General features: G+C 43.2%; 1 protein-coding gene across 2 annotated transcripts in view; it reads left to right on the forward strand.

Annotated features, from left to right (window-relative positions):
- Positions 1-24,689, forward strand: part of TTC28 (tetratricopeptide repeat domain 28) — a 106,161-nt gene that overhangs the window by 11,130 nt on the left and 70,342 nt on the right. The window contains exon 1 of one of the 2 annotated variants that reach the window (XM_063172757.1): positions 18,757-18,837. The exons of the other annotated variant lie outside the window; for it this stretch is intronic. Within the exon in view, the coding sequence (XP_063028827.1) occupies positions 18,811-18,837 (27 nt within the window). The 5' untranslated portion in view covers positions 18,757-18,810. Of the gene's footprint in view, positions 1-18,756; positions 18,838-24,689 lie in introns of those variants that run through there. 2 annotated transcript variants of the gene reach the window in all.

Raw genomic sequence — 24,689 nt, forward strand, 5'->3', positions numbered from 1 at the left:
CTGTGTTTGACCACCCTGACCAAAAAGTTTTCTGCTCCTTTTTTTTTTTTTTTCATTTAGATATTTAAATAATGAGCATCATGTAATATTTTGACAGCTTTATGGAGTTAATGTTTTTCCCAACAGTCAGGTTCACTGGGGAATTATTCTCTGCATCAGACGAGATGGTTGTGGCATTGCTGGAGGAAAACTGCTGTGCAGATAAGTTGTGGAGGTTTTCCTTTCCCTAAATTCTTAAAATTACAGAGCAGTAGCAGTGCAACATGAGAGTGGGGGACAGGGACACAGTGGACTGATGACACTATAGCTATGTCATCCTAAAAAAAATATGTATTTTCACATGTAGTGGTTGTCTGTCTTAGACAAGTACACAAGAAAAATGGCTCCTTCCTTTCTAAGAAATCAGTTTATTGCCTTAGAATTAGAAAAGCTTATAGAGGTACTTGAGCTCAGCATGCAACAAATCAACACAAATTTTCCAAGCACTTACTGTAGGGTTTCATTATTCCTCCCTTTGTTTTCTGGAACCCTTTTGTATATGGAATAAAGCAACCTAAAATTTTCTTTTATGGAATTAACTGCAGTTATTCTACTTAGTCTAAGTGCTGTAATGTAAATTTCTCTCCTGGAAGGTGGTAGTTTTTTTACCCCACAGTTCTCTTGCCACTGGAACTAGTTATATTACTGTGCAGGAATGGTATAGTGGGTTTTATTCCTCCTATATCTGAATATCCAAAGCACAAATGCAGAAGTAATTCTGAAATGCAGAAGTGAGGATTGATCTGCAAGGGTGATATTTAAGAAAAATATCTTGTTACCTGCTCATTGAGATTCAGGCAATTACCACTGGATAGCATTTTAAGACATTTGGACTATTTTCATTTATTTACACAATACTGGGTTTTGTACCCCATAGTTTCAGACTAGAACCTCAGTGTGTGTTGTTACCTCTTTTTCTCACCTACCCAAACGTTGAGGAGTTAACTGCCAGATGATTTTTCTGCTCAGTTTTTGGCTCTTCAGAGGTTTGTTCCTTCAATTTTGTTATTCTTAAGAATGAGATATATATTCCTTGGTTTTACTCAGTGTACAAGGGTTGAGTTTTCTCATCTTGGAGATTAATCCCTTTGCTAATCTGACCATAGTGGTGGCTGATTGTGAAGTTGTGCAGTTGTGTAGTGTTGCAGTGATGTGTGGAGAAATGAGCGAAGCACATGAGAGGGCGCTCTGTGCTCAGGCGTTCAGCAGGGCCTGGGACCTCATTTCAGCTCTGCAGAAATTCACATCTTTTAGATACTTTTAAGTGGAATTTCGTTAATTTCTTTCCGCAGTCGGTGCTGTTCTTGCTGCCCACTGTGTTTGTCTGACATCAGGCAGGGCAGTGCTGGCAGATCTGGCTCCTGAGGCTGCAGTGTCACTGATGCTCAGCAGTGGAGGGAGAGCAGCTGCTCTGAGCTCTGCTTTCTGAAATGCTTTGCTTTGCACTCACTTTGTCTGGATTTCTTTGCATTTTAATTGTTTACTCTAATTGTGTTACCCTACTGTCTTTATGCCCCGTATCCCCATCTATTTTTCCTTTTGCTACAATTCCATCATTTGCGGCTTTGGTTAATCAGATCACCAACAACTGTGTCTCAGATGTTTTTGGTTTTGTTCTGCAGCAAATAGTCTTGTTTTACTTAAGGTTTGCCATCCTGGATTTGTCCCAGCTCTCTGAATTTATGCTGTAGTTCTGGTTGGCCAAGGACTAGAATGTGAGAGTGGCCAAGATGTTGTGGATGATAAGGAATGCATCAAACCCTCCTCTCCTTTGAGAGCTGCCCATTGGCGGCTGAGTGACAATAAAGAACAGAATTTGAGTGGATTCAAGGATGCTGTACCTGGTTTCTCTGTGATAGACAAGAATGCTCTTATAAACCTGCATTTCTTCTTTGGGTATACAGGCTGATACATCACGGCCTTTCTGGACATCACTGGATCCTCATCACAGACCTAAAATCTCAACCAGTCTCTGAGGAAATTAAATTAAATTGAGAGTTTATGAGAGCAAGTAGACAGGAGAAAACACTAAAAATGGAGAAAGCAGGAAATTGCCTTGACTAGCAAGTCAGTAGGAAGCACTCAAGGATACCATTTACACAGTGTGCTACGCTGTGCCAAGGGCAAGAAAACCCAACCAATTAGCAGGGGCCTTGCTGAGAGCTCTCTGACAGCTGAAAATACATCCAGGGCTTAACATTCCATCTTCCTGGCCTTATGGAGCCAGCAGGGGTTTGTTCAGGTCATTCCATCTCCCCGAGTGAGATGTGAAGTGCCTGTGATCATGTTCAAGGAGGAGATGCAGCACAGGGATAATTGCTGCATTAAGCACAGACATTTTCTGAGACAAGAGCATGGTGACAGTTCAAACTAATGCAAGCAGGGAAGAGGTTTGTGGCAATTATTTTTATTTCTATAACCTGTTGTTCTCTGAGTCACTGCTCCATTTGTGTCTGAGGGCACTGAGGTCTGAACTGCTGCACAAAGCAGGTGACATTTCCCTTTTGCCACAAGCATCTTTGTACATGATTTCTTGTTTGCTTCAAAGAGGAAATTATAAAGCCCCTTGTGTGACATGGAACAACAGAAATAATTGCTATTTATCAGCTATTATCCACTGCTATTTATCAGCTATTATCCACTGACAGAGAATTTGCCCCTGAAGTTTAAAAGAAAGGTTGCACAATATTGTAGTTTCTATCATGTAGTGAATGGACACTCTAGTTTCAATTTTATTTTCTGGATTTATGTTAGTTTTGAACTCTTCCTTTCTTCCCTTCACTCAGGAATGTCAAGTTTCTGTCCTGGAAGTCAAATAAGTTAATTTCTCTAGAAGTTCTTAGAAGTCTATCATAGACACAATTTTTTATGCTCTTCAGTGCAGTTATTTTTGTAATTTCTGATGACTTTACCAGAAGTTGGCAGTGGTATGTAAATTCCTGTACTGCTTTTTTCATTCTAAAACAGTTGAGGAACCAGCTCATACAAAAAAAAAAAAAAAAAGATATATATATATATATATATTCATATTATCATATGAATATTGATATATAAAAATATAATAAAGGCATTTTTATTAGTGTCCAGTATTTGAAACCGTTCTCCTCAGGCAGTGGATGTGATGGCTTTTGTTAGTCAGGGTCAAAATTCTGTTCCATGTGCTTGATAGGTCTGGAGCTGAAAACTATTCCTTCAGTTTTTCTTGTGTTAGAACTAATACAGTGCTCAGTTCCCCTAATGGAAAACTTATTTTTTATTTAGACATGTGTTAAATTCATGGTTCTATGATTCATTTTTAATGAACTTCTTCAAAGATGTACACCAAGCCCTAGATATTCTGGATGCTAACAAAGGGAGAATGTACTTGGATGAAACATTTGTTAATAGAGGCTTCTCTCATATGGGAAGTGGAAAGAAACTTTCTTGAAACACTGGAGAATGGGTAGTTCAGGCATAATTTTGCAACTTTTTTCAGGGTGAAAAAGGAGGTTTAATTTTCGCCAAGTATTTTACTCCTAGTGGCTATCTGCTTGCAGGCTCCTGTCCTTCACAAATAAAACACAAAAAACAGTGCAAGACACAGTAGAAAGGGGAATGTGAGTTATACAAAATAAACAATTAAACAATTTCATGATAATTGAATAATTACTGATTTATGTAATTAAAGGTGATTTTGTAAACCCACATCCTCACAAGCTTTGGGATCCATGTGTCACAGAATCACAGAGTGACCCAAAGTCTTCTTCTGCCTCTTGGAGAGCATTGTTCCCTTCAGCTCATAGGAGGTGTTGGCTCTTCCATGAGAATTACTGTGCTAAGATTGAAGGGCCACATGATGGAATTTAAGCCCTGGTGAGTAGGAGATGTTTAAGGAAAGAGGAATTGTGGGGTTGGTTTACCTGGCAAAGATGTCCGGCAGATTCAGAGATTTTGGGGCTTTCTATCTTCTAGGTTACATTTGAGCTGGTGTATCTTCATTATCACTCATGGGCTTCTTAAGAACTGAATTTCTGAGCCCCTTTGTCTTATGAAGCCATAACATCTACTGGAATTCAGTTTCATAATTTTTCTGAATGTGTGAAGCAGCTGGTGAAAGGTGTTTTTAACCCTGGTAACGTTCAGTTCTGTGTTTGCTGGACAGCTCCCCCCTGAGTTGGGCAGAGCCTGGTTGGGTCCTGCCTCACTCTGGTGGACTTTTGCAATAACTCAGGAAAGGAATTCTAGACATATTTTCTTATTTTTATTTTCTGTTTATTTTTTATTGCACTGTAATTCATTCTTAATTCGTCCAAAGTACAAAATAATGGTTCTCCTTTGCTTTTCCTTTACCAGATGAGTAGGAGCTGGAAAACACTCTACTATCATGTTTTGTTGTTGTGTAACCTTTAGCCCCTCTCAGTTATCACACAGGAACTGTAAGTTCTTGATCAGCTCTTGGTTTTTATTGCTTAGACATCTTGTTTTGGCCCTGATAGCTCTCCTGCAGTGAGCCACAGCGTTACTGGAGGTTTGTGATCACTAATAGTGATTAATTTTAATGACAGTTGCCCTGAATCCTCTCCCATGCCTTTAGAGATACATGTCAAGCTTCAAGGCCTCTTATTCATTTAAATGTTCTCTGGGAACACAGAGTAGTAGTCTCACTCTGGAGAATTCAGATGTGCGATGTGCTCATGTTTATTTTATGGTGATACATCTCATTCAGTTGCCATTGTTACCAGGCTGTGCAAGGAAATTACTTTTTATCATGAGTAGGGTGGATAGGAAATGCATGCAACTGTATTTCAGGGAGTAAATTTTTCATGTTTATAGCCCATGGGTGCTAAATAAAAAATGTCAGCTTCTTGGGTTTGGTTGCACTCTGAAAGTGTGCTGAGAAATAATGGCTTTTGTGACTGTTTGGGAAAGGACAGCTACAGCACTGAGCCTTCCTAGGCTTAAAGCAGAAAATATGTGCACTTAACTCAGATGGAAATGTTTGGGATTGCAAGGTACAGTCACTGAGGCTTTGGAAAGCTGTAAGAGAATAGGGAATGCAGCAAAAAAGGAGCGTGGATAAGAGGAGTGTGTATAGTAAATGTAGCTTTTTAAAGAGCCTAAATTAGTGTTCCAATGAATAAAAAGAAAATCAGTTGCCTGTATGATTTTGTGCCCTCCCACATTTGTTCTGCTTGATCTCACACTCTGCACTGAGTGAGGATTCTGATCCTGGAGTCTGCAGAGGGAGCAGCAGCGAGCTCTCAGTTAATGATCCAAACCAGCAACTCACTCCTGGCTCACACACATCCATTGTCTCTCGTGCTCTCACACAATTTCTCCTCCCAAATATTAATGCTTTTGTTCTATTTTCTTCTGTGTCCCCACACAAAATTGTTTGTATTTAAAATTGGTTTTATATTTTATTTTGTAATAAATTTTGTTTGTACTAAACAAAAAAAAAATCACAGAAATGTAATTTTTATTGTTTGTTAGTTTAGAGTGCTCAGTACTGTTAAGTACAGTGATAAATCATATCTGGTGTTATAAATATTTTTAAGCATTTGTAAATATGGTGCACATTGTGTTGGGTTTGGTTGGTGCTTCATAAAAACAGGAAAATTTAAAATTTGTATGAAAATAACCATCTGTATTTCGCTAATTAAAAATTTACTGCAGTTTCTGTGAATTCATGTTTCATAAAATCACACTGTAGAACATAAAGAAGCAACTTGAATGTAGCAGATCTACAATTATCCATTCTGTGAATCTCAGTTAAAGACAGTTTTGCCAGGAAGGTAAATGCAGTGATCTTTCAAATGCTGAGGTTTCTGAAGGGCTTTTGTGTATGTTTAACTGAATTTTTTTGCTTTCTACCATGGTAAAGACGGTAGATTTTACTTTAGGTATCTCTGCGAATCTCTCTAGTGCTACAACCCCCAAAAATTCTCTCAGTACAACATAAAGAAAGCTTGTTTTGTAGTTATTTTGCTTTCTTTGGGGTTGCCCCAGTCCCTTGGCCTCTGAAGTGAGCAGTAGTATTGTTCAAATATTCACACTTCCAGTATTGTGTAGCCTTCAGGTTCAGCCTGAGGTTGTGTTTGAGGAACTGGCTCTGAAGGTCAGGTACTCACAGTTGTGTGGGAATTCCATCTGCTGATTTTTAGTGAGGTTGCAATAATAAAGGTGGAGAAACACATACTGTTTGTGATCTAGAGGTACAAAAATTTTATTGCTGGAAATAGACAGGAAACAGGCACAATAAAATTTTTTTACTCTTGAAGTATTTCCCAACTTCTAAATAGCTAAAAAGCCTTGAACAATGTCTGGCAGGTTTTTATTTTACCTGAAAACAAATGGAGGATATGAACATTTGTCTCATAATCTAGAGAAGGCTAAATTTGCAGTCAAAAATTTAAGCAGATATCCAAAACAACTGGTTTTTATAACCTAAAGGACCCTGGGACACTTGCACCAACAAAAGTTGTTTTGTTTCTTATTCCCTGCTCACAAAAATTAACCATCTGCTCATTAGAAGTGTTACAAATGGAAGAGCTGAAATGGGGCTGGTATGGCTTGCAGCTTTTTGGCAGCTGCTGAGAGCCATAGTTGGGTTTAGCAGTGCTTTTCCTAAAATCCAGAAGGGTTTGGGTTGGAAGGGAACTTAAAGCCAGCTTGTTCCAGCCCCTGCCATGGGCAGGGACACCTTCCACTGTCCCAGCTTGCTCCAAACTCCATCCAACCTGGCCTTGGGCACTTCCAGGGACTGGGCAGCCTCTGCCAGAGCCTCAGCACCCTCAGAGCCAAGAATCTTAAGTGGCATGGTGGTGCTGATATGAAAAATAACAGAATGTATGAGCACAATCCACATCCCAGCCATGCTGTGCCACACACACAGTGAGGTCACCGAGGGAGCCTCTGCCACCTGTCACAGGAGTGTTCTAGAGTGCTCATCCTTGAAGGACTATTGTAAAATTTCTGTTGTTCCTGCCAATGCAGGACTCCATCCTTTGGGAGCTTCAAGTCCATATTCTGTGCTTATTGTAACACAGAATTCACATGAAGTGGCTTGGGTGGGATGGCACCTTTGGAGACCATCAAGTCTTTAAATGTGCATCTCTAGGAGGTGTATGGTTTTTGGAGCAAGCTTTGATACAACAAGATATGGAGGAGATTTTATAACTGAAAAATTTTAATTTTGGTGCCTGACTGGGACATGTGCTGAGATCCCTCATGCAGTTTGCTGGTTGTAATGTTTGAGGAGCACATGGACAGTGTGTTCAGGTCCCTAATATTTCATGGCTATACCCTCATTGGGGCCATCTCAGAGCTACAGAAAGTGACAGCTTTCAAGATAATGCCTTCATAATAAAGGTAATAAACTTTAAACAGCTGTAGGTTTACATGCAGTCTGCTTTGCAAATAGGTTTCAGTTATCTTTGCAGTCAAATCTCTTTTCAAGATGTTCTGAAAAGTAAAATTCAAGTAAATACATTTTCAGCTCTAGTTTTTTGATACTGCTGTAACTGGGTGAACTGGGGAATTGGCTGATACATTTCAAAGGAGTAATTGAGATAATTCTTGAGTTAGTTTGATTTGACATGATTATAAGCTTAGCTGTGAAACGAGAAGATTCCTGTTTTTACATAACTAAATAGTAGTTGAGGCTGAAAAACTCATGCTTAGATCACTGACACTTTCCTGAAAGATAAATATGCTAAGTAAGACTGACCTTGCTGTTGAAATGAGCAAGGGTAATTGCTAATAGAGAAGATGATGGATTAAGATTATCATCTATTGAGCTGGCACTGGTAGCACCCACAGCTGTCACAGTGGTGGCCAAGCTGCAGGGAGGGAGAACACCTCTTCAGAAGGTGGAGGAGGTGGGTGGACTCAGCTATTAGAGGACAGCCTTGATAGCCCTCTCTGTTCTGCTGCAGCCATTCCAAGAGGGTAATTAATCATGTTGGGCTATGTCTCAATCTAGAGTTGATGCACTGCATTCTAATGAAACTCATTAGTGCTCCATCTTTATGAGCACAGGATAACTTTTTTTAAAGCTTCTGTAAAGACTCTGTCAGGAATAACTTGCCATGAAAACAGACACAGAACTGAAATTCAGGAACATAAATTTCCTTGCATTGCTGTTACAAGTGAGGAAGGACCAGAAATATTCAGGACTCCCTGAGTCAAAACAAACCACCCTGTAACAGTCAGAGTAGGAGTGCCAGATTGACTCTTCCCTCTTGCAATGCTTTTTAAATCTACCTTATTTCTAAGATATTTTACTTTATCTACAATTGGGATTCTCTTTATACCATGTATTTCCCTACCAAAAGTAAAAAGAAAAATACATTATCCCCGGAGAATCATATGTGGCAATTAATTAATCTGAGATATTTTCAGGGGAAAAGGTAGTATAAACAAAACATACATTTCAGTGTGAGAAACACATAGTTATGTGTATATAGCATGTTTTGATCTTTATTTATGTAAAAAAAATACTTAAACACTGGTTGTCATTGGAAAAAGTACTAAAATAATAATTATTTTTTAATTATAGTACTGGATGTAAAGAAATTCAAGGGTGTTTACTGGGTGACCTTTCCAAGAGTGCTCTGAAATGAGTGGCAGTAGCCACAATTACTGAGTGCAGTTACCTGATGCCAAACACAGCAATTGGGCTTGAGAACCTTCAGTCAGGGGGGCAGGCAATAGGAAAAAATTGCTTTTTCATTTGAGAGTGCAGTGACTTGAAATCATTCAAGTGCCCTCATTTTTTCTGTTCTGGAACATTAGACTGATATCTGGAAATGCTCTGGTGGCAAGCAAAGGAGATGTCAGTGGAATCACTGTATCTAGAAATGCAAGTACTGTCTTGGGGGAAATGGATTTATGGGCTGCTGCTGCCTGGAGCCAATGTGCCTGGTAATTTGTGACAGACCTGGCTTCTGCTGTGTCCTGTTTCTGTGGATAACCTCTGAGTGACCCTTGCCTGATGAGTGAGTTGGCTCTTTTGCACGAGACCACTTTACATGAGAAGAAAACTGAAATTTGTCATTTTGAAATATCAATCTGTCGCAATTTTTCTCCACCCTTTGACAATTAAGCCCTGTTTAAGAGGAATCAGCTTTAGAGACCTTGTTTTTCACCTCTGTTAGTGAAATTATTGCGGGGAAATCTTGCAGCCTTATCTCTCATTGTGACTTCATGACCAAGTTGCAGTATCTGTAAGTTTATTTCCTTCTGGCTGATTGGTTTGGGATTGATAACAGGAGTTGGAGCAGAGAGCCAGTTTTGGTAAATTCCAGGGTCTAATCGTGCAGCAGTTCTTGGCTCCAGGTCTCCCCACCAGTAAGTGTGTAAGTCATGGATCTTTGGTCTTGGCATTTGTCTGCCTTTCTTTAAATAGTTTTGAAAGATTTTGAACATGAACATTTTTCAGGTAATAGAATTATTTTTCTTCTGATTTGCCCTACAGTGTAGAACCTATTTTCTTAAGTGTGCCAGAGAGCTTCTGTGCTGCTGAGGCAGTGTTAAGTAATGAGTATGACACAAGATGAGCCATTAATCCCATCTCCAGAGAACAATCAATCTGTACAGTGCCACCTACTATTACCCAGAGCAAAGAAAAACAAAGGTAGGTTTCTTTGGGAAATACAGATTTCCCAGTTTTCAGGTTGTTAAAGAGTTAAAAACCCACTGTGAATAAAAGGAAAAAGGGTTCTGCTGAGAAGTAACTGAGTAGTTACAGCCTTGTGCAAAGAAAATATCTTTACAGGCAGGATAGAATAGAAGCAATTTAGGAATGATTTGAAAACTGCTTTTGAGTAATGGATGTGAGTGGGAGAGAGTGCAGCACAACAGATGAAACACCGAACAAGATTTTGCAAGGGGAAAACTTTTGGGGCTGGAAGTTATCCCTGTTCCCCACAGGGCTGCTGGGGCTCTGTTTTGGTGGTCTGTAGAGCAGAGCCTGCTCCTTGGCAGGCTGAGGAGTGCATGATGTCATGGGATGCAGAACACATGCACCGAGAGCCAGGAACTGCTGTTCGCGCCGCGGCGCTGCCAGATGTGCGCTCTGAAAAATGGAAAAAGCAGCTTTGGAAAGATGCTGAGAAATGTCCTGTGCTGAGCCTGGGCTCAGCCACGCTCTGTGCACACTACAGATACACTCCATGGGGTTTCTCAGTCCTGGAGCCCAAGTTCTGCTCTTGGGAGTAGCCTGTGTAGAATGCCTTTCCCTGTTTCTGAGAAAAACAGGAGAAATTCCTGTTTTATGCGGAAAACATACTGAGGGCTTCTTCCTAGGAGTTACTTGCAGCAGAGGAGAATCAAAGGAATCTCTTTACTCCAGTTTTCACAATTTTCACTTGTACTTCCTATTAAGGATGGTTCCACATTCCAGCAGAGGCTCTGGTGCCAGACATTGCTCTCTTTACTGATCCTCAGCTCTCTCTGCAGATTAATTGGCCTCCAGGAATTATTTGAATCTCTTACCCAACAGTGTTTCACGTGCAATAAAGCCAAAGGTGGGTTTAAGCTTTTCTGTATTTCAGGGTGAAAATATGAGGTTTTTGCCTAGATTTTTTTCCCCATGGATTTTGAGGTCAACTAAAAATATTTTTATTCAATACAGAATGTGTTATCTGGTCATTGGTGTACAGAGAGTAAAATATAGCTTTGCTTCTCCCTCCTTTTGCACAGGCTCTAATTAAAGGGAGGAGGGGAGATGCTGGAAGGCAGCAACAGGAGAACGCCTACAGAAAGTCAGGAATTCTTTATCCAAATGGAACATTTCGAGCTTGAGAGATTTTTTCTGTTTTATGTATTTTTTTGTGTTTACTGATGATTTTTCCTGCTAAAAGGATCATTGCTAGCTAATAGTATTATAATCTTGCTGGTCTGTGTACAGGGCTACAAAGAAGTCTCCTGTGGTTGTCACAGAGGTAAATTGCCACTCTGGAATCTTTGGAACTGTGCCATCCTGAGGAATCTGCTCTGATGGTTCCTCTCAGAGGAATGTGAGATCTGTGAGTTGCCAGAAGGTTCTTATTGTGCACTTGTTGAGTAGAAATGATTCTGCTGAGCTCAGAGACTGTACCACAGCAGGGATCTGGTTCCTCCTGTCTGGGATGCCCAGGCATTGCTGCCGTGCTGGCAGTGAGACCCTGGCCTCAGCAAGCCACGGAAAACTCAGGAGGCAAATGGTGTTCTGGGCTGTTTTCGTAAGGAAGGCACAGCCCTGTAAGTGTCCCTGTGCTTGGATAGGTGTGGTTACTGCTCCCAGACTTCAAGGCGTAAACTTACAAGTGGCATCAGGACTTTTCTTCCTCATAAACAAGATGCACCATTTGCTGTCTTCTTCATGCTGTAGAAGATGGATCTACCACAGGTATGTTCCCAGATTTTGTCTGTTCTCTTAGAATGATCAGGACCCCCAGCAGAAAAAATCAGATTTAATAGGCCAGGCTGTTAGATTTAGGGACCAGCTTGTCTGTCTGATATGGGGTTCCTGTATCACTTCAGTTGAGGCTAGCAACAAGAGCTCTTTAATTTTCTTTAATTTTTATTTTTATTTTAATTCCATTTTATTTTTCTATTATTTTTATTTTTAGGTTTATTTTTATTTTCTAATTTTAGTTTTAAATTTTTATTTTTATTTTTATTTTTTATTTTATTGTTTTTGTTGAGCCAGGAATTATTTGGAATAAACCATTGTAAAACTGTTTCAGTTTGAGGACATTACAGTCATGGTAATTAGGCCTATGCCTTTATACAATTTAATTAGAAGGAGAAGAATAACAGCACACTTCTCTGAAGTGTAAATATGAGCTTATTGGCAGCATTTTACCTAACTCTGATGTTTGTAGAATGGAGGTTGGGTAGCAAAGTGAAAACCTGACAATCACTGCATTCCTGACAGCCTGCTATGATGTTGTGTTGAGCAGTGAAAGTCTGTGCCCAGGCAGAGAGAATATCAAACCAATTTGTGTCTCTTTTGTCTGTCATTGCTGGTACATGCAGCATATAAAGGAGGCATCGTGTGTAGCAGGGTAATTCAAGATCTGTTGAGTCTTTTCCATTTCTCTTAGACCTTAATAAATTGAAAAGTTTTTGGATAATTCTTCCCCTTTGTTATTTTTGCTTATTTCATTCAGGTAATTCCTTCCTACACTTCTTTTTTAAAATATTTCTGATTCACATTCAGAACCTGCTATTAACGCTGCTGTGTATCATGTTAAAAATACCTACCTCAATCTTTTTTCCAGGTATAATTACTTAATTACATTTCAGTTCTAATTGAGTTTTCTCTGCAGCATGGTGGGGCCTGGGCTTTGGGGTCTGTGGGTGACACCAGAGTCCTTGTTCCAAGGGGTCCAGACACATCAGCAGAGACATTCTGGGAAAGGAGATAATGTTATTTTTTCCTATTTGCCCTGTGCTTGTGCAAAAAGCCTCAATTTCTAAAGTATCTGCTGCTAATATCACTTTTTTAAATGAAAAAATCTGTGCTGGAGAAAAAGAAAGGTGAAGTGAGTACAGGTTTCAAGACTGGGTTTGTGCTTCTGGGTCTGCTGTGGGGTCACCTTTTGTAGTAAAACTTCAGTAAGAAAATATGCTAATTGAAAAAATAGATTATGGAGTAATCTAATATCTAGTAATTAACTTCCATTTACATAACCTTCAAAAAAGTATTTTAAACCAATCTCTTATCATCAGTAAACACTTTTATGTAGATGCATATTGAATATTTTATTTTTTTTGGTTCTTGCAAATAATTCACCCTTCACCTTTCCTGTCAGGCATGAATGGAAACTGCTGCATGGTTGTCTCCTCCTGTTTCTCCACAGAGAAAAATTTTAGTACCTCTTTAAGCCTTCTGCTTTTTCAGTGCTGGATGTTTGAGCAGATGAAGGTAAATTAAACAGATGTGTTCTGCATTTTTAGGCTGGAGCCAACAGCTGTCCTGGTTATTCTTAAATGCTCTCAGAACTTTATGCAGAAAATGCCATCGAAGTCAGGTTCTGACTGAGCCTTGTGTGCTGGCTTCACTGCTGTAGGACAAAGCTAATTGGGGCTGCCTTGGTCACTGACAGGGGCTCAAGTTCCCATTTTGGTGAGCTCTCCTGATTTTGCTGTTTTTAGTAGTGAAGCTAACTAAAATTGCATCAGAAATCTTCATTGTAGTGCTGGGTTGGAGATGCTTCTCCTCAGCAAACTGCACTGGGTGATTGTTTCAGGTCCCTCCCGACTCGAACTCTTCTATGCTAAGGATCTTGGATGTGACTCCTCAGAGAGGCCAAATTGTCTCTGCTCCAATGATTTCAGTGGTGCTGTAGGGTTTTACAACACCTTAAGGTTGTTTCCCCCTTTTGAAATGGTTATCTCTGGCATGACAGTGACAAGGTATTCTTCAGATTAGCTGTAGAAGGAGCTGCTCCTTGAACATCTGTCTTTCTGAAGAAGATTTATCTGATTCTGGTTTTGAGGGTTCACTGGCTGTCTGTAGAGACTCTGTCATTGTAGAGGAGTTCAGTTTATTTCTTTCCTCTGTTCTCTTCCTGCTGCAGCAGTGGAAAGGGCAGCTGTGAGATACAGCATGCTGTGCTTCGGCAAGATATGGTGCTGCATATGGATAAATTGTGTCACATCTCTTATTCATACAGTCCTGGCTGAAAATGTGAACAGACACAAACAAAATTCCTGGTACACATTTTACAAGGAAGTTCAGCAGGTGAACTGCCTATCATTTAAATCAGTAAGAGAAGAGTCCTTAGGGAGTTTTAAGGGCTGTTTCTGACAGTTACAGGATCTTTTGTTGAGTGGCTCAGGGCTCAGGTGTAGGATAGCTTGGGTAACATGCTTACATTTCCACAGTGTGGAAGAAGAATTGAGAATAGACAAAACAGATCCTTTAGAATACAATAGTTTTATTGTGTAGCCCTTTCAGACAAAGCTAAAAAAGAATTTTTATTAAAACTTAGCATATTCTCCTATGATTTCTTTAAATTGAGAAGGTATGTTCTGTATCCTGCAAACAGAACAAATTTAATGTGCAGAGTATGTCACCAGATTCAACTCCCTCCCTGCTCACCTGTGAGCTCCAGAAGAGCTAATTGTTAAAGCAGTAAGTTTGGCTTTAATTTATCTTTCAGTTTCTTCATGTCATTGTCAGGTGTATCTGAAATCCACCTCTTTAGGAGAAGTGTCTAAGTGGGGATGTGATTTTAAATCATAATTGAAAGGTTTCTCATTTAATTTGCTGCTGGGGTTTGGGAGTTTGTTGGTTCCTCTAGTGCATTGATGGATCTGTTTCCTCAGTGCAAGAGTGTCCTTAAAGGTACCACAGCCATCCTCTATCCTGCTTGATTTTATTTCATATTCAGAAATTCACAGAATTCCCTTCAATTTCCCACAGAAATTCACTTCAACCTTTCCTTTGAATCAATTGCCTCTTCCAGCAAATTATCATCTCAGGTCTTTAGTCCAAGCAGCATCATACCAGGAAATGCAAGATTGTTTTCAGTCTCACTAGTGTCTGCACGTAAGATAATACAGCTTGCAGCTGGGATTTCTGTGAAGAATTCATAGGAATATATTTAAGGTGCACTCTGAGGAGCAGGCAGAGGGGATGATCTTGGGGAATAAAAGCAGTGTTTTGGTTCAGGAACCTGGTAATATTGTAAGTATACCTTAAAAACTATTTAAGTTTGTATAGCCTTCTCCACTAAATTAATATAAATCTCCTATTTTGGGCTATTAAGAGCTTATTTGAGGCTGTTATGCCCACAGAGACACTGAAGATCTGAATGCTGGCCGATCCTGTGAATAGCTGGAGTCACTGGGTAAAGTGGGGCAAGGGAGGAAGAGCAGCTGTCCTGGTGAGAACTTCCAGGTGTTACAGGTGATTTATTTGGCTCCTCCTTACCTGAGACAGCAGATGGTGATGGAAGTTGGCAAGGGAAGACTGGGAGAAGACCCACAGATAGCTGAAAGAGTGTTTGCTTTTCTGTGAATCTTTGCCTTCCAAGTATTGCTTTGACCCACATCTTGCCTGAATTACACTTGTCTCCATAGCAGCAGTAATTGTACTTCCTATGGAAAAAAGGAGGGGCAAGTCATAATTAGAAGCAGGTCCCAAGCATGGTTTTCTGCTCAGGATCATGTAAGGGTAGAACTGAAGCCTCCAAAGCCAATAAGAGAGTCTCAGCAGTTCTGAAGGCAAACACCTTCCTTGGTAAGATGCAGTTAAAATTTGGGATATGTTTCCTATCCATGGAAGTACAGAAATACATTTTGCCATAGGACTGTCACACAGATATTTCACAGCACATCATGTCTATATAATAGTCACAACTGAGGTGCCAGCAGAGACTCTCACTGTGCTGTGAAGGGAAGGGTGATGGAACAGAGCACTGAGGGCACTGTGTTCTCTCTCTCTCTGATTATCACCTCTCTTCCCCCTGTTATCCCTCATTTTCCCTTCTCTTTTCCAAAGCATGGAGTAGGGCTTTCATTTGAAACACCAAAGGATGGATAATGATGGAGTGTTGACCTTTTATTTCCTGAAGGGTGTGAAATAGATGGAGTTGTGTCACAAGACTTGTTCTGGTAATTAAAGGAGAATTCCTGCACTTGAAGGGAGTTCCCTCCTCCCAGAGCAGAATTTTCTGAACTCCTTTTTCCCTTTTGCAGGCCAGGCTTGCTCAGCAGCTGCTGTAGCTCAGTCACTCATGCAGAGTCTCATCTGTAAACCCTTGTGAGGTGCTGTGTCTGCCTTCAGCACTCTGGCTGGAGGGGGGAAAAGGGGCAGACACAGAAGCACTGTCTAATGAATTGAAAGCTGCTTTAATAAATTCAGAAACAAAAGGACTTGATTTCATTATCATTCATGAATTTGCCAGGGGACTCAGCTGTTAGGAGCTTGGTCTGCAGTGCTCTGGCTGTGTGGGTGTTACTGAAGTGCTGGCATCTCACACTGCCAGGGAAGTGCAGGTTGGTACTCTGAGTCTTCATGGACCAGCACTGACCAGTTTAGCTGCTATCTAAGTAGAGTGACACAATGAACTGAATTCTCATTCTGCTTGGATAGCCTGACCTGCAAACTGCTCAACAAGCCATCTCCAACAGGACCTTTTCCTATTTGCACTGTGGGATTGTTTCTGAGTGATGCTTACTTGAGTTGAGCAAAATGAATTTCATAGTGTAACAAAGATATCAACTTAGAATTTATCGAAAAGAAAGGATTATGCAAGAAATGTGGTAATACATCAGACAGTTCTAGGTTCTTGCCAAAGATTAATTTGAAGAAGACGCTTTAAAAGGTTTTTTATCCATTGAGCTGTAAGATTGAGAGCTATCAGATATGTCTAATAATGCACAGCTTGCTTCTGGTGTTCACTGAGTGTAGGAAAGGAGGACCATATACTGGACTGTCAGATCTACAATGCAAATTTTAAAAGCACCAGTAAATCAAGAAAAGTAAAAAATTAGAAAGTATTGGTGTAGGCTGTCATTGTGCTGGATGATTTTGTGCTAACTGGCCAAAATAATGACCATTATTCACTCTAAAGTAGTAAAATGAATAAAATATGTTTGTTTATGTATTTCCTTGTCACTGGACCTGAGATGATTGGAAATGGTGTCACCTTTATCTTATCTCAAGATCCCTTATGCTTCAGTCAGGAGTCACATCCAGGGAGGGGTGGGCTTTGGTGGTCTCAGCTTCTTTGCACAGTGCTGCCATAATGGGCAGCAAGTCCTTCATAACAATGTTTAAGCCATTAACTGTAACATTAGTCTCTCATGACAGCTCCTGCATTGCTTCCACTTAATTATCCTTACTTGGGAAGAATTTCAAAAACCTCCTGTTGATTATGTCAAAACACCACATTTTGTAATCTGTGTGAATTTGACGAAGCTTCCTTCTGACAGCCACGTGGAGAATGGCATTGTCTGATGCTGAGCACTTATTTTCTTGACTCAGGCACCAACTGCTTTGTACAGAGCTCTTCAGAATTGTCAATACCAGTTTTTCAATTTATGGAAATCTGAGTTCCAGGGCCCACTGCTCTGCTGCAGGGCAAAGCTCTGTGAGACACTAGCTCTGAGGAGTAAAACCAGCAGGAGTTCCTGTTCCAGGCCACACCTGTTCTTTTCAGTCCTTGCTGCATTTCAAAGCTTTATTTTTCACTTTTCACACCGTGCTGCCACGTGCACTCAAACTCCAGTAATCCAGGGGAAGGTGTGGGAACAGAAACACAGAGCTCACGTTTGAAGGTAGTGGGACAAGATGGGACCTGCTGAAAGCAGCTTTGGGTCTATAGCTGAATTTTGTGTCACTGTGGAAGGGAGTGGCATCTAAGCATCAAGGTTGGATCTGAAATACCCCTGTCAGTGCTCTGGTCTCCCTGAGACCCAAGGCATGCTGTCCTTTGGCACTGAGGAACTGCAATGGAAAGAAGCAAGTGCTGTATTTCCAAGGGACTTGGCAGTGAATATTTTTTTGACCTGTGTTTTGATATTACATTTGCCATTAAGTTTATTGTTTACCTCCGAGATGCTGCATTGTTGGTCATTCCCGCAGCAATGCACCATTTCAGTAATGTAAGCATGGAATTAAACTGTACTGTGTTCATGCCCTAACGATTTGTAACTCTCTTGAGCCTATTAGAACAGCCTCAAAACAGCCCCAGAGCTCAGGCTGGAGCTGTGTGATGTTGGAATAACCGGATCCTTGGAGATGGCCACAGTGTCCAGCTCTGCTGCAGCCCCAGCCCTGGCAGCGACAGCGCCACGGGAAAAGAGCGTGAACAGAGGGCAGAGCTGGGGCTGCACAGCCCTTCCTGCTGCTCCTCCGTGTGCCCGGGGCTCACCTGTGTGCAGGACACAGGGACTGTCCCCGTGTGCTGGGCTGTCCCCGTGTGCCCCTGACACGAGGGTGCTGTCCCCGTGCCCTGATGTCTCCGTGCCCGCACACAAGGGCTGTCCCCGTGTGCCCCTGACACTGGGGGCTGTCCCCCTGTGCCGGTGCCCCCCGGGCTGTCCCCGTGTGCCCCTGACACTGGGGGTTGTCCCCATGTGCCGGTGCCCCCCGGGCTGTCCCCATGTGCCGCTGACACTGGGGGCTGTCCCCATGTGCCGCTGACACTGGGGGCTGTCCCCATGTGCCGGTACCACCCGGGCTGTCCCCGTGTGCCCCTGACACTGGGGGTTGTCCCCATGTGCCGGTGCCCCCCGGGCTGTCCCCATGTGCCGCTGACATTGGGGGCTGTCCCCCTGTGCCGGTGCCCCCCGGGCTGTCCCCGTGTGCCCCTGACGCTGGGGGCTGTCCCCGTGTGCCGGTGCCCCCCGGGCTGTCCCCCTTGTGCCGGGTGGCACCGACAGGGGGCGCCAGAGCCGCTCCCGCTCGCAGCGCCCCCTTGTGCCCGGTGCGTCCGTGCCCGCTCGCGTGCGGCGGGGGCGGGGCGGGGGCGGGGCCGGGCGGGTGCCGCCCCTGAGCTGCCGCGCGCCGGGCGGGCCGGGCCGGGGCCGTGTCCTGGTTCGGGTCTCGCCGCCCGCGATGCGCCCGGGAGCGGCCGCGCCCCGCGGGCCCCGGGCGTGACCGGTGCGGGCGGAGCCGCCGGCTGGGCACAGCCCCCGCCCATGGCCCGCGCGGCCGGGCCGGCTGCTGTCCCGCGGGACGCGGCGCGGGCCTGGCGGCGGGGCCGGGCAGCATGACCGCGGGCTGCGGCCCCGCTGCGCCCGCCGCCCCAGCGCCACCTTGATGCTGCACGTCCCCGCTCTACAAATATGATGAAATGGCAGCCCCGGAAGAAGGTGAGTGCCGGCGGGGTCCCTCGGCGCTGCCCCGGCCCCGGCGGGAGCTCTCGGAGCCGCGGGCGGCGCTCGGGCCGCGCCCCGGCACGGCCGCGGCTCCCGGTGCCCGCGGAGGGCCCGCCCGGCCGGAGCGCGGGGTCCGTGCGGGGCCGCCCCCGGGACGCTGTTCCGTGGCGCTTGGCAGCGCGTTTTATGGATATTCTTTGAAGGGAAAACCCAGCAAAGCGAGTGGGCTGTGCCGCCCCTCTGCGGCAGTGACCCTTTGCTCCTGGCAGCTGTGGACTATTAAACTTTTTATTTTCTTTTTTTATTTTTCCATTTTAGTTTTTTGTTTGGCTTTTAGTTGTTTTTCTTTTCTCGTTTGGGAAAGCCTGCTTGAACCAGCAGGGCTCCTTCTGTAGCATGTTGTGTGATACTGTGTCTTACATCAGGGAAGAAATCGGAATCATATGTGAAAGGCGTGAGAGTGTCTCTGGCTGTGAGTGTGAGACGCGAATAAACGGTGTTAGACTGTCCTGGTTGGAACGTGCCTTGTGCCACTGCAGCTCCGGCTGATCACTCAGGCTTTGTACACGGCTACCTCATCTCTTTTCAGCTAGTCTGAAGCTCTTCCTACAGGTTTTTTTCAAGCAAGTGATTGTACCTAGTGAGAGGAGTTCTTATTTCAAGTCATTGTCTTGTAAGAAGGATAAACAGATGACAGTCAAGCTTGGTGGGAGTGTTGGTGCATTTTTCAGGTCCCTCTGTGCCTCCTTTCAAACTGGTTTTAAGATGTCTACAAGCTGTAGGTTTTTAAATGTCTGTTTTTACTATTTTCAAACGAATGTGCAGTCACTCCTGTGGTTACGGCTGTGGAAACCCCTCCAGGCCATGGTTACAGCTGTATTGACTGAACCACTGAAATATTATTCTTGGCTGTTGGCTGGACTCCTCGGCTCTGGAAGATTCTGTTCAGAGTGTCAGGATTCACTCGGCAGTATTGGCTCACCCACTTATGCTTAAATCACCATGTCAGATGGTTCTTTTTTTTCCTCTGCATTATTGTGTGTGTCCAAATCGAGTTGATTTTGGGCAACCAAATTTGATTGTGTGGAGGGCACACGAGACAGCTGAACTCCTCTGAACTGTCAGGCTTGCCTGAGCAAAAAATAATTCCTGTTCCTGATGTGGTGTGATGCAAACTGTGTTCGTGTTGGGGTAGGCTGTGTGTTCAGCTGTAGTCCCAGGGAATCTCAGCAGAGGTTCCTCGGGCTGAGCTGCCAGCAGCCTCACGTGAGCACGGCTGGGATTTCTGCTGGCCCGCTGCCCTTGCAGCGCTGCCGTCATGTGCTGCTCGCAGCAGCCTCAGCAAAGGGGCTGTGCACACCACGCAGGGGATTCTACTGCCCCGGCTCTGACTGGCACAGAAAATGAGACAGGGCAGCTCTGAGTGGCACCACAGCCCCTGGTACTGCTGGTCCTTTCCTCAAGTGACTTCCGAGAAGTCATTTCCCTGTCTGGTCCCTGTTAGAATACCCAGATAGGAGCTGAATGCTTGTGCTGCTTCACTGAATCGGGAGTCTCCCTTGATTTATTTGTTTGTGCTTGTGTTCTTTTGCTTTACCCGTGTTTTTGTTATTAAATGTTTTAGGTGTTTTGCTCATTGAAAGATATTTGCTTTCACAGCTGTGAAATGGTGCTGTGTAGAATCTCATGCAGTTTATTAGTCCTGTGTGTAACCCTGGAGTATGCTCCTTTGTCTGGTGATTCACAGATACAGCTATTGCCTGGAATGTGTAACCAGTTCTCTTGCCTTCAGCAAGTGAAAAACTGAATTTGCTTGTGGCTGAAATACTCCTGTTGTAAACCATGTGTGTTTTTAAGTTTAAAAAAATGACTGTTGTTTACTGATATTTTCCCACAAGCATCAGAACTAATAAAGACTCTTTTCCTGTGGACCTTGGTGACTCACCTCTGGCTCCACTTCCTTCCAGATTCCCCCTGCATCCTTGTCTTCCAGTCCAGAGCAAGGTCCATGCTGGCCAAGTGCCCTGGGATGCAGGCACTGGGCCCAGGAGCCAGGGGCTGCCAGGGCAGTGTGTGAGTCTGTTGCCTTGGGAAATCAGGCTGGAATTCCATCCCCTGCCTTTGGGTGAGCACAACTGCACTGACAGCGTCTCAGGAGCCAGGAATTGTGCAGGGTCTGGCTGCAGCCATGACTGATTCGTTACATTGATCATATTCTTTGAAAAGCATAAAATCAGCCATGTCAGTGTGTTCAGCAGCTCAGATTTTAGGAATTTCATAGAATTGTTATGTTTGGACGCCAAGTCCAACTGTCAACCATGCATCACCATTTCACCACTAAAGCATGTACCCCAGTGCCACATCCACATGGATTTGAACATTTACAGGGATGATGACTCCACCACTACCCTGGGCAGCCTTGCCAGGGCTGAACAACTCTTTCCATGAAGAAGTTTTCAATAATATCCAACCAAACCTTCCCTGGTATAACTTGAGGCCATTTCCTCTTGTCCTGTCATTTGTTACTCAGGAGAATAACCCTCAGGTGGCTACAGCCTCCTTTAGGGAGTTGAAGGGAGGGAGAAGATCCCCTCTGAGCTTCCCCAACTCCTGCAACTCCTTCAGCTTCTCCTCATCAGATTTGCTCCAGACCTTCCCCCGCTCTGTTCCCTTCTCTGCTGACCTCTTCCATGATCTTCTCTGGCACTGAGGGCAGGCTGGCAGTTCTTGTAGTTCTGGAACCAAATCTTTCCTGTATCAAAACCTCTTTTTGAAATTCTGAAATCAAAAATCTTCTTGAAGATTCCTTTGGCTCCAGGGTACAGTTTGCTGCCAGAGCCACGTGTGCTGCCCACGGGATGCTGGCTCAAGTGGCTCCCTCCTCAGTGAAATGGTGATTTTTGCTGGATCCCATTGCCCTGGACTTTCCTTGGGCTGCTCTGACCTGTTGTTGGCCAGGGTTTGCTGCTGCTCTGGGCTAAGAGGAGAAAAGAATGGTGTGGATGGTGGTGTGGTCATGTTTGCTGATGCAGAATAGTGAACCTATGGATAATGATAAAAATATCATTATAATTGTGAGTGCCTGATGAGGTACTGGAGTTCAGATGAAAGCCCTTCTTTCCAAACTGTTCAAGCCAGCAAGTTGTATGAAGTGGTGCTTCATGTTTTTGAAATATACCTTGTTTATATGTAGGAGCAGTGTGGGAAATTCTGCCTGCTTGAGCCTGATAACAGCAGCTGGTTTAGATACTAAACAAAATTGCCCAGAGGAGTCAATTGCTAATCAATTCTGTGACTAAATGCTGGACAAAACCTGAACTGACTGTGGTGGGTGTGGATGTCATGAAGCATTCAGTAAATCATCAATAGCAACACAGGGCTGAGCTGAGCTATCCCTTTGTTCCTCACTGCCACAAGTTAGCCATATTTACCAAGAACATTTCTGTAAGAAGATTCATTCATGTGTAATGCCTCTGTGTACAAACAGCTTCTTCAGTTTTCCTGGAGTACAGAAGAAAATATGCTCTTAGGAAATTCATGCAAATCTCATTATCTCTCTGCCATAAGTTACTCTCTTGGAGATCAGTATTTGTTTTTTGAAATCTGAATGTGTATATTATGGTATGTCCAAGTCCTCTGTTTGTATTTTCAGTACATGCTGGAGACTGGATTAGTGTATTTCATCTTGGTCACTGTGTAATAGTAGGATCCAAAAGCTCAGATTTATGTTTCTTTTTCCTTGTAATCTGTAACTTTGTGCCACCATTCCTGGCTCCATCTGTTCCTGCTGCTACTGAATCTGGGCACACACATCATGTTCTCCATGGGAGAGGAGCTGTTTTCTTGCTGTGCCATTTGGAGCTGAAATGGAGTTGAATGGGAGTGTTTGGGTTCCTGGGACAACCTCTGTTATTCACTAGAAACAATGAAATACCTTTTTGTGACCTTGTTCTTGTCAGTAATGATGTCTGGGTGACTCTTACAAGCAAGCACTGTGGGGAATCTACAGTGATTGCAATCTGTATTGTGCTGCAGCTAAAATGTCACAGGCTGTAGAGTCCTTTTCCATGGGGAATGGAATGGGCAGCCCCTGGGTGGGCCATTGGTGTAAAAGTCACTTTTTCACTCTGTGTTGCAGGGTGGAATGGATTATGCTGTGGGAAAGGGCTGGGGAATGCTTGCAAGGCTGATCATTCCTGCAGAGGAGCATGAGCTCAGCTGACCTTGGTGTCCTTCCTTCTCTGGGCAGGTTGGCAGGTGCTGGGCAGCACTGGGATTGGTTGCATGAGGATTTACTGATGTGACAAATACAATGATTTTTCTAAGCTGGAAAATCAAACTGATTTCCAGAATTCTGTTCATATGAGATGAATATAAGCAAATTAATTTTTTTAAAATATTTTCCCCCCTTTTTCTTCTTTTCCTTTCTCACCCTTGCTTCTTTCCCTGCTTTCATAAGTGGCAGTTGTCAGAGAAGTATTCATGAGCTTTCCTATTTTATATTTTTAAGAGACTTTTAAAATCTAAATCTACCCTCTTATATGCTTAAATAAACAGAAAAGGATAGTATTCCTGACCTGTTAAATATTGCAGATCTTTTCCATTTAAGGCAATCCAGTCCTTGGCTCTGGAATGATGTTATGCCTGAATTCATAGCGATCTGAGCTGGTAATCTGTTGTTCTGCTGGGATGGACCAGTGTCTTGCCTTCCTCCTAACAATGACTGAAATAAAAAAGCTTCTTTCAGAGAGGGAGAGCATGAGGGCACCTCCTTGAGGGGAAGGCTGACTGGGTGGGAGCAGGGCTGAATTGAATATTTCCAGAAGAAAATCCTGCAAAATTCTGGTAGGTCTTACCCCATTTCACACAAATTTCTGTTATGAAATGTGTACTTTTTAACTATAGTGCACTATCCAAGATTTTTTATATCTGATGAGAATTTTTATATCTTCACTTCCAGTCTTATGGGCATTGTAAGGTACCTGACACCTGCTTGGTGTTGCAAGCTCTTTTTCTGTTTCTGTATTGTGTACAGCAAAGACCCAGCAACTTTTGAGGGGACAGTCCCCCAAAATGCTATAATTTTATCTCTTGCTATCAAATTGCCGTTTCCTTTCTCATCTCTTGTGCTTCAGGGTCTCCTGCTGTACGGATGGTTGAGTTTCACCTGTCTGTGGCCATTTAGAGTCTTTCAGCACACTCTTTGATAATACTGTTTATCTGTTGGGTCAGTCATTAGCTCTGATAAATTTCCTTTGAAAACTCTTGTTCTGGAAGATGCTGTGCTTTGAGCAAGCTCAGCCCATCACTGCAGATCAGTGAACACTGTGCTCCCTTTCCACAGGCTTGGAGCAGGATGTTCTGCTGTCCTGCTGGAAGGCTGAATTGGGATATTATGGGATAACAGAGATGTATGGGGGCAGCAGCAATCCAATGGACTGTGCTCTCACAGCTGGTCACAAGAGATGTGGGATTGTACATATTTGCTTATGAAAAATGGTGAATAACTGACATTACATGGTCCTGACAGACATTTTCCTTATGCACAAGGAGAACAGCTGACAGACATTTTCCTTGTGCACAAAAGCAACAAATGCAAATATTAGTTTCTCGTAACCTCTGGTATTTTGTTTGCATTTATACAGTTTTTGCAAATACTGGAGCAGCTGTTGCCATACTTGTCCTTATTGCCCAAAAAGGAATGCAAATCCAAATGCTGTCTTGGAGCCTTTGATTCCCTCAGCAGAACAGAACTGTGTGTCCAATATGCAGTGCTATAACTGATCTTCCTTTGATGTAATCTGTGGATATGATCTATTCCTCTTCTTCTGCATGCACTTCTAAAA

The sequence above is a fragment of the Melospiza melodia genome, chromosome 20 (genome assembly GCF_035770615.1).
Source record: "Melospiza melodia melodia isolate bMelMel2 chromosome 20, bMelMel2.pri, whole genome shotgun sequence".
NCBI classification, from domain to species: Eukaryota; Metazoa; Chordata; class Aves; order Passeriformes; family Passerellidae; genus Melospiza; species Melospiza melodia.